This window comes from Habropoda laboriosa, unplaced genomic scaffold (assembly GCF_001263275.1).
Source record: "Habropoda laboriosa isolate 0110345459 unplaced genomic scaffold, ASM126327v1 scaffold124, whole genome shotgun sequence".
NCBI classification, from domain to species: domain Eukaryota; kingdom Metazoa; phylum Arthropoda; class Insecta; order Hymenoptera; family Apidae; genus Habropoda; species Habropoda laboriosa.
Window position 1 is genome coordinate 1215160 of NW_017100265.1, and position 13778 is coordinate 1228937.

Genomic DNA, 13778 nt, shown 5'->3' on the forward strand with positions numbered 1-13778 from the left:
AATTATTTTATCATATTATTATTAATAATAAATTTATTGAATTAAATTAATTAAATTATTCGTATTTGTGTTTATATTAGATATAAATATCAATAATTTCCTACGTTATTGACAGTTGATAAAAAGTTTCTTAATTAATATTCAGTTTCCAGATTTATGCACGGACTTTACTTTTTGTAACATTTCGTTTCTTTCTATTGGTAAATCTGATAATTCACAATAGTGGATGTCTATAGGATACCTTGTATTTTTATACTCTTGCACTTAAACTTGCTATAGCTATACACAGCGATATTGACTAGGATAGCTTTGAGGTGAACGATAAAATTCCAAAACCTTGGCTTACTTTAGACTCTATAATTTTCAGAAGGTGCTTCTCCATTACAACGTGAATCACGAATGAAGTGTAAAGAAGTTGAATTAACTGAACGTGAGATTGTACAATGAGAATTATTTTCACCGTGGTATATTCTCTTCTCACTTGAATATCACTTTCAATTTTTCTTTTACCGTTCTTACGTAGTAAATTATTAGTTTTATTATTGCAAGTGTAATTACTTTGATCTGAAGCTATTTTTGTAAGATAAAATTTACACACAGAGGGTGTATTTAAGATAAGTGAATATTTACATCTCCTTCTTTATATCAGATAAGAGGATATTTATATTTCTTTTTTATATACAAATTTTTATAACTTTTTGTATCGTTGTAAAAATCAGACGAAATAAATATATTTATTATTTTTTATTAAATGTTAGAACTATTGAACTTTCTTCGATTTAGCGTTCTTTTTATGATCTTAAACGAATGTGAAATTGTCCAGTGAGAATTATTTTTACCGTGGTGTTTTCTTCTCATTTGAATATCATTTTTCTTCTCTTCTCTTTGTTACTACCGATCATTTTCAACGTCTTCTTAACGTTTTACATATATATTTCGAATATTATATCTCAATATTCATGTTGAAGCTCAAAGTGGGTCGGTATTTAACCTCCTGGCTGCTTGAGACCAAGTATCCTTGTCTGCAACTGAATATATTCGCAGAGTGTGACTAATTTAACTCTACTACGCCGGTGCATAAATCTATGGAAATGCGTTATCTTGACTCATTGTATGATATTGAATAAATTAAGAATTTTTTTAGTTTTATTTAAAAATCAACATACCTATGTACGTTTCATGGGTACTATATAGATAACATCTCAGACTTTCAGTTTTTTTCTTGTAGTAAGAAATCTCTTTTCCGGGCGAAATCTTCATTATCATAAGTATGCGTTCAGCCGATGTGAAATTAGGAATAGTATCTAAAATTAAAATGTTCAAAGCTGTAAAACAACAATTCAGATCATTTTTTAACCCTGCTACAATTGCCTTGAGTTTTCTTTTTCTCTTATAAGAAACACAATGATAATTATTATTGCGTAATACGTGTGTTCCTTATTCCTTATCGTTGCGTTAAACATTTCATTCTTGATTTTTCACATTAGCGAAAAATTTAATTTCTCTTAAATTTTTCAAATTGGCGAAAATTTCATTATCTCTTAAATCTTTCAAATCAGTTAAAATTTCACATTTCTCAGGCTATTCCAAATAAATAAAATCTCTTGCTTCTGGATTTTTTGAATTATTAAATTTCGAATAAAGTTTTTTTTTTTTTCGTATTTTCAAACTAGGCGAGATTTCTCTCTCCCCCAAGTTTCTTTGCAAAATGGGAAATGTTTAAAGGAAACGGGAACACGATTGATTGAAAAAAGTCCTGGGGGGCCCGTAGCAGGGTGCGAAATCGTTCTCTGTTAATTAACGAAGTCTGTATCGATGCGTTTCTAGAGTGCCACGAGGACGTTGTGAAAATAATTAAACTGTGTGCTCGATACGGATCAGTCTGTATTCCATTCGGTGGAGGAACGAGCGTGAGCGGAGCTGCAGCTTGCCCAACGAACGAGCGACGGACGATAATATTGCTGGACACGTCGCAGATGAACAGAATACTTTGGATAGACAGGGAAAATTTAATTGCCTGCTGCGAGTCTGGTATTATCGGTCAGGATCTTGAAAAACAACTCCGACTGCAAGGTCTGACTTCTGGTCACGAACCTGATTCTTACGAATTTTCTAGGTACACGATATTGTATTAAGAGGAAAAGAAAGTTTGCTTTGTCACGGTGCATTCATTTCTACTGAAAACTCTCGTAATTTTCCGACGTTTTTCATACAAGTACTACGTTTGATTATTGTTCGTCTCTATACAGAGACAATGTAGTCTCTAAAAAAAGAGAATTATTTCGAAACACAGGAATTGTAGTATTTTCGATAGAATTTTTGGTTACAAAGTATTGTCATTCTTTTTTTTCTTCCTTGAATAAGATTTTATAACTACTATCTTCCCGGTGGAATAGTTCTTATTAGTTTCATCTTAACGAGCCTTTTATCTACCAAAAATTCTTGTGAATTATAACAACTGCGTCTCCAGATAAGCTAGAATAAAGTCGGTGGGTAAAGATAACAGCTTTAGATAGGAGCCAACTATTACAGGGAAGGTTACTATTGTAAGCTAATCTCACTGTATTTAATTGCGAAAGGTAGAAAGGCGTCGAGTAGCCGAAGGTCAGAATGATATAATAAAACGTCGTAAAATTAACGTCCGTTTGCGTTTTAATGTAATTGCATCTAGAAATGCACTTTATCCTCGTCAGAAAAAGGAGGATAAAACCACGAAGTTGTATATTCACCTAAAAAGCTGAAAAAAAAAAAAAAAACAGAATATTATATCAATTAATTTCTTTATCGATAATTGTTTATCAAACTTTGAAAGTAGTTGTGTCAGTCGTTTCATTAAAATCATGTACTTTCTCAGTATATGATAAAAGATATATTAAATAGTTTTATTTATATTAAGTGGCTAAGAGTTAGGCAACTACCAGCGGCATAATCGTTTGTATTTGTTGAAAGAGCAGTTTAGGTGGATGGGTCGCAACGAGGGCGAGTGGCATGAAGAAGAATCGATATGGGAACATTGAAGACCTAGTTGTACGAGTGAGAATGGTCACTGGTAGAACGGACGATCCGGAAATAACGCTGGAAAGGGGTATACTGGTACCGCGAGCTTCTTGTGGTCCTGACTTTGATCATATGATCCTCGGCAGTGAAGGAACCTTGGGTGTAGTCACGGAAGTGGTGTTGAAGATCAGGCCGTTACCAAAAGTAGTGAAATACGGTAGCGTAGTTTTCCCAAATTTTCAAACCGGTGTGTCGGCGTTACGTCAGGTAATAGTTCAATTCGAATTTCTCAATTTTAGATCCTATCCATTCCTTTGGAGCTTTGCCAATAGGCTACTCTTCTTCTTCGTGATATTTTCTAGATTTTGTAAAATTGCTAAAAATAAGAATATGTACTATCCGTATCCTTGTATTTTACGAACGTTCCTTTAGTTAGAAACATTTTACGCTTCTGTGAACAGGTGGCTAAGGAACGATGTCAACCAGCTAGCATACGTTTGATGGACAATGAACAGTTCCAGTTCGGTCAAGTGTTGCGGCCAGAACCCGGCTGGGGTGGTTTCATTCTACAAGGATTGAAACAAGCTTATATTACAAGGATAAAACGTTTCAAATGGGACCAAATATGTGTCGCTACACTTTTGTTCGAGGGTAGCACGGCTGCAGAAGTGGCGGCGCAAGAACGAAAAATTTACGATATAGCGAAGCAACACAACGGTGTCCCGGCTGGAGAAACAAACGGTGAACGAGGTTACGTTCTGACGTTCGTTATAGCCTATATTCGAGATCTTGGTCTGGATTATTATATTTTGTCTGAGTCGTTCGAAACATCTGTCTCTTGGAATCGTGCGTTGTCGTTGTGCAGAAATGTGAAATCTCGTGTGGCCAGGGAGTGTTACTCACGTGGCATTGAACAGTATTATGTCTCTTGTCGTATCACGCAGACATACGATGCCGGTTGTTGTGTGTATTTCTACATGGCGTTCAATTATAAGAATCTTGAGAATCCTATAGACACATATGAAACCATCGAGCACATTGCACGAGAAGAGATTTTGGCTAACGGCGGCTCTTTGTCTCATCATCATGGTGTAGGAAAATTACGTTCCTGTTTTTATGCGGATGCAGTAGGAGAAGCGGGAGTGAACCTTTATCGAGCAGCTAAAGCACACTTGGATCCCCATAACATATTCGCGGCCGGAAATTTGGATCCGCAATGTGTGTCTAAACTATGAACTAAACGGGAACGAAGCACTGTGATAGTTCGGGACTTGTTGCACGAGAAGTTCTTTCATTCGAGAAAGTGGCTCTTATCGAGAAATATTCGGTAGTGAATGAAAATACAAAAAGACAACCGGCATTGCTACTTTTACCATTGGTACGTTGTGGTGGTATAAATAAATGGTGGTAAAGGAAAAGACTAGTATAAATATAAATAAATATGAACCATGGTGTCGTTTGGTACAAATACGGAATTGTAATTGTATCGACATTTTTATAAGTTATTATAAATAAACAAGACTCGCTTACTTATAGTACTTAATCGATATTATCCGCAAGTTATTTATCTGAGTTTCTTTCTTTCTTTCTTTTTCTTTTTTTTTATAAGTAATTCGTATATCTTTTCTTTTCTTCGCTAATAAAAGAATATTTGTTATTTTCAGTCCATGAAATTAAGAGAATCATTTGCTCGTTATCAGGTCCGATCCACGTACGTTCATTTAACAATGTGATTAATTTTTAAATACGCTTCAACTTTGTTGCAGTATTATGTACTTGATGATACTGATGCATAAAACAATAAGCTCACTGGTTATCAGCCTTTAATGTGGATAGAAAAGAGTCGAAATCGTATTCGTCGTCGTATTGTTGTTGTTCCCATAATTCAGGTAGTATGTCTAGGACAGAACGACTGACGCCTGGGACACCAGTAATTTTCGACATAGCATCTTCGTGTGTTTCTGGTTTCTTCCCTTTGCTATTGTCCAACGAAAACAGATCCAGTAACTGCAATAGTTGTTACAAATATACATTTGTTATAAATAGATATTTCTATAACAATTTGAAAACGGAATGTTTCAAGACAAGTGTAGAAGGCAATAGATCGCTTAAAAAGTTATTTCATACAGAAACAATGTTATACAAAAATGAACTATTTTCAATATTTATACAATTACAATTATTTAAAGTTTCATTGTTGTTAGAATGCACAAACACAGTACCTTTAATACAAAGTATTTTTTACAAAGAAAAAGGAATAAAAATAATACCGTAAAATTGTACACAATGTCTTTTATCAAAAAAATATAAGGATTCATGTGTTTTACCTGGTCGGTTGCCATTGTTTCCAAAGACGCATTTTCTGTTGAAATCACAGTATTCGCAGTGAGAAGCTTAAACTTCTGAAGTCCCATAATCTTCTCCTCTACAGTCGATCTTGTAATTAACCTGTACACGTTAACCACTTTCTTTTGCCCAATACGATGTGCTCGGTCCATCGCTTGAAGATCCTTCATTGGATTCCAGTCATGCTCCACGAATATAACGGTGTCTGCACCAGTCAGATTTAATCCAAGACCACCAACTTGTGTCGTTAACAGAAGCACGTCTATCGATGGGTCAGCATTGAAACGTGCCACTACGGAATGCCTTTGCGTTGCTGGTATACTTCCATCGAGACGAAGATACGTAACCGTTGGTAGATGTGTACGAAGAAGATCTTTTTCTACGATATCCAGCATCGCTTTTAACTGACAAAAAATCAAAGCTCGATGTTGACTCACTAATTGTTGCTGCTGCGGCGGTTGGTTATCTGGCGTACCACCAGTGGTCACCGAATTTCGGCTTTGTTGCTGTTGTGGCTGTCCTATACCACAATCCAACAGTAACTGTTTCAACGCAGGTAACTTAGCTCCGTGTTCTATCTCGGCCAAAGTACTCTTTTGTTGTTTCAATGTATTGCATACCTGGAAACGAAAAAAAAATATTTACTTGATATTACAAACAAACAAACAATTTAGTTGAAATATCAAGTTGATACTAACGGACTGATATAATGGATGTCGTGCATTTAGCACTAATTTCGGATGATTGCAAACGTTACGTAGATATCGCAACGCTTCGAACACATGACCACCGTGGGGATCATTTGCAGATGAAGTAGATAACAGACTGGCAGAATGTCGAGTACGAAAATCTTCGTATAGCATACGTTGTAACGACGATAGATCACAATAATAATCTTGTGTAATTTTGGGTGGTAAATCTTGCAGGACGTCTTCTTTATTTCGTCTAAGTAAAAATGGCAAAACCTGTTCAACAATTTATGGACAATTTAAATGATAAATATATTGAAATATAAATGAAATAAAGAAAAGGAAAGGAGAAAAAAGTGTATGAAGAGGTTACCTGTCTATGAAGTGCTTCCATAGCTAGAGCCCCTGCTTCCTGTTCTTTTGGGCCAGCTTTTGGTTCTCTGCAGGCTAGAATAGGACGTGAGTACTTTGCCGCAAATTGTCTTTCAGTGCCCAAAAAACCTGGCATTAAAAAGTCAAACAAGGACCACAGTTCAAGTACGTCATTCTGCACCGGTGTTCCCGAGAGTATCAGTCTGTGATTGGCGTGCAACCGTTTTGTTGCTTTTGCACTTTTTGTCTTTCCATTTTTTATAACGTGACCTTCGTCGAGCACACAATAATTCCACTGACGTTTCTCGAAGTAATCGATATCCTTACGCACTATGTCATAGCTTGCCACGACAAGTCTGTGAAAAGTAACTCTTGGACGTAATTTTTCACGTTCCGGTGGTGTGCCGGCATATTGTAACACAGAGAGATCTTTGGCTTCAAAAAACTTTTCTGCTTCATAGACCCAATGACCAGTTAGTGTTGGAGGACACACTACCAGGCTTGGTGGAGCATGAGGATTACGATGATGATCTACCGCTAGTATACACAAAGTTTGTAAAGTTTTTCCCAGACCCATGTCGTCGCATAGAACTCCATGAAGCCGATAACGATTCAAGAAGTTTAACCAATTTAAGCCTTGCCGTTGGTAAGAACGTAATTCTGCAGCTACTGGAATTGGCAATTCGGTATCTGGAATACTGCGTGGATTCAGAAGTTGTTCTAAAAATCGTCGCTCTTGAGCTTTCTTCTCTCTAAATCATTTTAAAGATTTACAATATACATATCCAATTTACTTGCGTTAAGATTTATAATATACGTGTTCAATTCACTTGTGGTTATTAAATTCGTTAAACTTACACTAAATCTGGTGGATCTGTAATTGCACCAGGGTCAAGGGGTAAAAGTTGCACAAGCGTTGCAAATGTCGCGCTGCAGACTAATCGTACAGCCTGATTTTGATCACTCATACGTCCGAGCAAAGGAACCATAAAAAGTACAGCATATGGAACAATATTAACACCTAAACTTTCAACAAGACACGCTAACGCCTCTGCTGCACCTTGTTTAATTGAATCTACTTCACTCGGTGCTGTTACAGTCGTTGAATATACTTTTTCTCCACCGGTTGCTTCCAAAAGTGGTATTACACTGCGTGTAACATGTACTATTATCTGCAATAAAAATTTTTAAATGACATAATAATGAAAATTATGGGTTAATCATGAAATGCATAATAAATGTCACGTATAAATATTATTATACTAACTTTTTCTGTGTCTAATGTAGCTAATACGGCAATACATCGTGCTGCCATGTGTCTAACAGCTTTGTAAGGATGAGCCAACAATTTACATAAACATGATAGGCATTCTAAAGCAGGAGGTAGTAAAGCTTTATCAAGACTTGCAGCCATAACTTCTAAAACTTGTAAACCAAAAATTAATTGATTTACTTCTTCTTGAGTATTTTCACGGCCAATGATCTTATCCTCCTCTCGTAATATATTTGGTAGTATTAATTCCCAAAGATGTGGTAAACGTGTAGGTAATTGTGCACCAAATAGGGTAGCTATAAAAATATGGCATAATGGCATAAATATTTTGCCTTGCGTAATTATACTCTATTATAACTGTCTTTATTGCAAACCTATAGCAGTAAGTGCCAAAGTAGCTCCGCGTCGACGCATTCTAGCAGCTTTGGCTTCGGGTTCTTCGCAAGCAAGTAGTTCCTCTAAAGGAATTTCAGTCGTTGGTGGCCGACCAGGTCCTCTTCCTCCACCAAGTCCACTATTTGCTCCCCGATTATACGCTACCCTTTCAGCGTGTTTTTGCCGATTGCTTAAAGTAAGAATTCCATCGAATAGATCTGGGTCCGTATTGCAATTTACATGAGGTGTAAATTCAGTATCCGAGCATAGGAATGTGCATAAATTGGTTGATATCTTTGCGTTAGGAGAAGGTTTTCTATCTACACAAAGGTTAACTAGGTACGACAAATGCTTTGCAGCCAGTTTTTGTAGTTCTTCATTTTCTTCGCGTTTAATTGCTTCCATTAATGGTTTTACTAATGGATTAAGAGGCTGAGGAGATGGAGGAAGGCAATGCAACATCGTAGCAGCACCAGCAAGTGCCGCCATTGACATAACATTATATGAAAGTTGTTGAGCTGCTGTATCAGCAGCACCTACTTCCAACGCTTTTCGCCTCTCTTCCAAACTTTCGGTCAACTTTGGCTTTAATTTAATCGTACTGGGACTGCCGCCAATTGTTCCACTCGGACCTCCAGAGCCTGTTGCATTGCCCATGGCACAAAGTTCTGAAATTGGTTTTCCAGCAAGGGTTGCAATTTGATCGAGTGTCATTACGCCTGATGCATCTATTTCGATAGGAACGGGTAATTTATAATGTTTCAGCGTGGCAATGTAATCACGGCTGTCGTGTAATAGGCGAGTGAAAGATGCGGCGATCTCATCATAGTATACGCATTCATTTAAACATTCCAAGAGTCTCTTCCTTTTAAGCAAATACATTATTATTATATTATATTAAACAAAGGTAGGATAAAAAGGTTCATTTTTATACCTGAGAATGTCTGGTATCGTAGGTGGTTTCATATTGTTTACAGTCGCCCAATGAGACATCGTCAAACCAACAACAGTGCGTTGCAATGCCGAACGCGAGTTGAGATGTGCCAGTAATACTTTAGCGTAACAAAGTGAGGGACTAGGTATATCTGGTGTGTAAGTGACACCTGGTGCTGGTTGTACTACGTAATGTGATAACAATCCTAGCATTCGTGCAGCTCTACAACGAGCTTGTACTACGTTTGATTTTCTTATATTTTGAGCTACAGTTTCGATTCCACCGATATAAACTTTCAATTCAGATATTGATTTTACATTTCCACCTACGTTATTGTTTCCTCCATTGTTACTAGTATCTGATTGTCCGTCGCAAGTACCAATAACTTGATTACTTTTAGCTCCCTTATTAAGAGAACTTATTGTCATTAATAAGATCGGATTAAATGGCACGTGTTCCGGTTGCATAGCAAGGCAGAGCCATGTGCTGACAAGAGGACACGCTGCATGCAATAACAATTCGAGATCGCTCTGTACGACTAGATTTTCCCAAACACGTTCAGCTACATCTTGTATGGCAATTACATGTTCTACTAATACACGTTGAAAAACATGACGAAGAGCTTCTTGCAATACAAGTCCACCTCCTTCGCCCCATTGTTCTTTTTTATTTTCATTATGAGCACCGTCATCTCCGGTTAATGTTTGTAACGTTTGCAAAGTGGCTTTGCGTACACTCGAACTAGAATGACTAAGAAATGGCCATAATCTTGGTAAAACCTAGAATGATTCATATTACAATACAATACATATTATAATAGCAATTGTATCAATTCGACTATTACCTGCGATAATGGCTGAGGTGTAAGACAAGCGCGTGCTGAAGGTAGTGAAAGTATAGCAGCAAGTAGTCCCATAAAACTATTGCAAGCTGCTGCTAGATCATCTTGCTCACGTAAAAGTTCCCAAAGACGAATTACAATTGCTTCTAATTCTGATGGTTCTAATAAACGTGGTAGAGCAGATGCTACTGGTATAAGAGCACTAGCCGCAGCAGCACCTACATCATCGACCGGATCGGAAAGACCTTGCATAGTCGCTGGAAATACTCTCGGTAGCATATCATCCAATAGATCATCTCGTACGGCAAGTAAATATTTCAGTGCAAGTAGTGCACCATGTCTTGCTTCCCATTCATCGTGTTCTAACAGCTTTAGCATAACAGAAAGGATCCCTATAATACCCTTATTTTTATTTTCTTCATCTTTTTGATTTGGCACTAGTAATAAAAGAGAACCTAGTGCTTGAGCACACGTTTCTCGTACGGGCGCAACGACTTGATCAGAAACAAAATCACCAAATCTATCTAAACCTAAGACACATAATAATCGTAGAGCGGCATCAATAATCCATTGATAATGACTTTCTGCCATTTCTTCTGCAGTTTGATCCCTCGATTTTCCTGCACCTATGTTAAATTTTCATTCGCATTAAATTTTATTAGTTTGATTGTAAATTAATGTTGTTCATATTTCTATACCTTTTCCATGAAGCTTAACGAGTTCTCGTAAAGCCGTCGCAGCTCCGTGCCTTACTTCCCATTTTTGACTAAACAAGTCTTGGCAGAGACTTTCTGCAAATGATTCTAGAGGCCAATCTATTACAGAATCTGGCCAGCAACCAGTACTATCTGGTACTCCATTAGTTGGTTCAGTCTGCGTATTGTAGTTAACACCGATCTCTGACGAGATTACTTCCTCTAACTTTATTTTTTTACTTAGTGATTCTCCTGTACTATTAATGGGAGACTGAGCATTCGAATTGTTATGATAATCTTCGTTGTTACGATGATCATCTGGTTCTCGTGAACGTTGTTTTGAAACTGACTGTCGTGCCTATTAAACAAATAAAGTAGTTAAAAGTTGTGTATTAGCACAAACAAAGTAATTTGATGAAATAGTTATATCTTACTTTACGTCTAGCTCTATTCATTTCACGTCTACTAAGTCCACCAGGTTGTTTTAATGTTTCACTCACAGATACTTTAGCTTGTGTATTTGAGGTAGGTGGTAATACTACTGGAGTAAGATCTTCAGCAGTAAACAATTCTGATGTATCAACTCCCATTAATCTTGGATGAAGACCCAATTTAACAGCAATTTTTTCCTCTTGATTAGGAAGTGGAATTTGTTCTCCATTAGCAGCAATTAAATCATACTCACTGCCTTCTGATCCAGTGAGATGTGAACTGCGTGCTAAAACTTTTTCCATATCAAAGTCTTCTAAATTTAATCTATTATTTGGTCTTTTTGTTTCTCCATCTTCTATCAATTAATAAAGTTTACATATTACAAATAGGATACAACACTTTATAATATTAAATAACATAAGTCAAATCAAGTACCAGTGTGTGTTTCTTTTTTAATGGGTTGTGGATCCCAAGCAGGAACTTGAGCAAGTATAGCTTGCACAGCTTGTGCAGCTGAAACTCTAGTATCCCATTGTGGAGATTTTAGAAGAGTGGAAACCCTTGCTAGCAAATGATGTAAATCATGAGGATGTAATCTCTGTGCTTCGCCTAATTGTTGTGCTGCAGCTCTTTTAGTTACTGCATTTGTTCCTGTCTCCAATAATATAAATAGTCTATCCAGCCTGGTGGAAATCCATACATTATTATATATGTACTCATATTACTAAATTAATTTCACTTTTTATAGCTTAATGAAGCATCTATTGATACATGAATGTATTATTTAAACACTTTTCATTACTAACTGATATTAAAGGCATAGTAATATGTTTAATAAATACTGAAATTTGAAAATGTCAATTAAATAAAAATTCACTACTCATTAAAAGTATTTATTAATTGTACTTTTTAAACATAGGTGTAATAGTTATCATCATCATAAACGGATATTATATTTTTGTATACTTGAAAAAATATTACTATAAACATTTACATAATTTTACATATTATGTTTTAAATACACAATTATCAATGCTTTTACCTTGATGTCATGTTTGTAAGTGATGTTGATCAATGAACAGCTGTGAGTACCTAAAATCAAAATAAAAGTGCACGTATTATATTATATGCTCCTTTATAAATGTAAAGGATTAATAATCATTGACAAATAAATATATATTTATAATACTTATAAAAAATCAACACAAACATTTAAGAAAGTATATGTTTTTGAAATACTAATAATTGTAAAATGCACTTTTATTATATTTTCAGATATTACAAAGATTTAATAGGAAGTACATGAAATGCTCCAGCTGTGCAAAATAAAATGGAGTGCAGGAAATATTAAAACAAATTGCATACTATTTATTTTTTATTTGGTAAAAAGATAAAAAGTGTTTCAAATAAGAAACGTCGATTGTCAAGTATAAGAACGAAAGTTTGCCGTAGTTATATTGATGAAGTGAAGATGATAGATGACATCTGTGAAGACGCGTTTTTTTATCGGTACAGATGTTCGGAGGTCTATATAATGCAAATTTCGGGGAAAAACAGTATAAGTTTTAATTAAGGAAATTAAATGCAATATAATATTTTCCAAGATATTATAAATAAATACAATATGGATATATAAATAAATAGTGATCGTGGAGCATTTAAACATACCTGATTTTAAAATACAATTTATTTAACTGCTGCACTTCAGCTAACCCGCATAGCCGTTTCCCACTGTATTAATTCCCCGAAAATCACATTACGCTGTGTATTTCGAAAAAGTCGACAGATAGACAGACTATTTGTCAAATTTTTCGGAGAGAAACGCATGTTACAAGCATCAAATTTATACTGACAGCCATATTGCAGGGGAACCTGAGTTTTGTCCCCCAATTTTACTCTCATTGGCGGATCATACGCATTTTATGGATCGATTGACCAATCAAAATTTTCTTCGTGCAATGATCGCATCAAGTTGCACACGCTTCGTGCATAGGACGAATTAATGCCGCGTACACATACCTACTGGATACATTACTCCTTTCAAAATTAATTTGCATTTTATAATTTAAGAGTATTCTGTATGAACGCACTGTATATTATTATTCATTCAATACATTACTTTTTAAAATTACTACGTATTTGAATGATTTGTGTAATTTAATCTAATGATTTCTTTTGTATTTTTTTGCGCGTCATTTAAAAAATTCTATATTTAGAACACATTTATGTTTCACTTAACTGTGATACTTTATCAACATGTGTGATTCATTTAGTACGATGTCTTTAAAACTAACAATATGAAAATCTTCAAACATCGTCCTTTTTTATCATAAGATGGTTTGCAATTTTAGTTTAGGCATGTAATTTTTAATTGTTGTACATTGTAGCATAATGAAAGAAGACACTTTTAAGTACTCTTCATAAATAAGATGGAAAATTAATCAAATGTACCGTCATTATACTGAACTCTTTAGTATCAATTAAAAGCGCAAAATATAATTTCCAATGTTGCGCCATCACAGTATTTACGTGACATTATTTGAATCATCTTCAATTGTGCGACATAAGACAAAAATCGAAATTTTATTATGTAGAATTATATTTTCAATTATATTGTGCACTACAAGATATTATAATTTAAGGTGAATATTTATTTTTTTTATTATCATTATGATTCATTGTATTTATAAAATTGATCTATACTTAGGTTTTTAGAAGAATTATGTTTATTGCACACAGAATAGTCATTAAAATATTTTAAATTATTGATGTACCTCTCTTAAAACGTTGAAAACTTCTTTGTAACATTAACATACCTAAAACT

General features: G+C 35.2%; 2 protein-coding genes across 2 annotated transcripts in view; one reads left to right on the forward strand and one right to left on the reverse strand.

Moving 5' to 3' along the window:
- Positions 1–4632, forward strand: part of LOC108573137 (alkyldihydroxyacetonephosphate synthase) — a 10796-nt gene extending 6164 nt beyond the window's left edge. The window contains exons 4-6 of the mRNA XM_017935515.1: positions 1830–2116; positions 2955–3264; positions 3459–4632. Of these exons, the coding sequence (XP_017791004.1) occupies positions 1830–2116; positions 2955–3264; positions 3459–4232 (1371 nt within the window). The 3' untranslated portion in view covers positions 4233–4632. The remainder of the gene's footprint in view (positions 1–1829; positions 2117–2954; positions 3265–3458) is intronic.
- Positions 4633–4634: 2 nt separating this feature from the next.
- On the reverse strand, positions 4635–12756 carry LOC108573188 (TATA-binding protein-associated factor 172). Its single transcript, XM_017935581.1, has 14 exons — positions 12623–12756; positions 11997–12046; positions 11390–11637; positions 10957–11309; positions 10526–10880; positions 9831–10453; positions 8987–9765; positions 8052–8917; positions 7672–7973; positions 7263–7576; positions 6406–7156; positions 6042–6308; positions 5325–5963; positions 4635–5004 (listed from the first exon to the last, which is right to left on the reverse strand). The coding sequence occupies exons 2-14, from the start codon at positions 12005–12007 to the stop codon at positions 4804–4806; spliced, it is 5709 nt and encodes a 1902-aa protein (XP_017791070.1). The 5' UTR covers positions 12008–12046; positions 12623–12756; the 3' UTR covers positions 4635–4803.
- Between the last annotated feature and the right edge of the window lie 1022 nt (positions 12757–13778).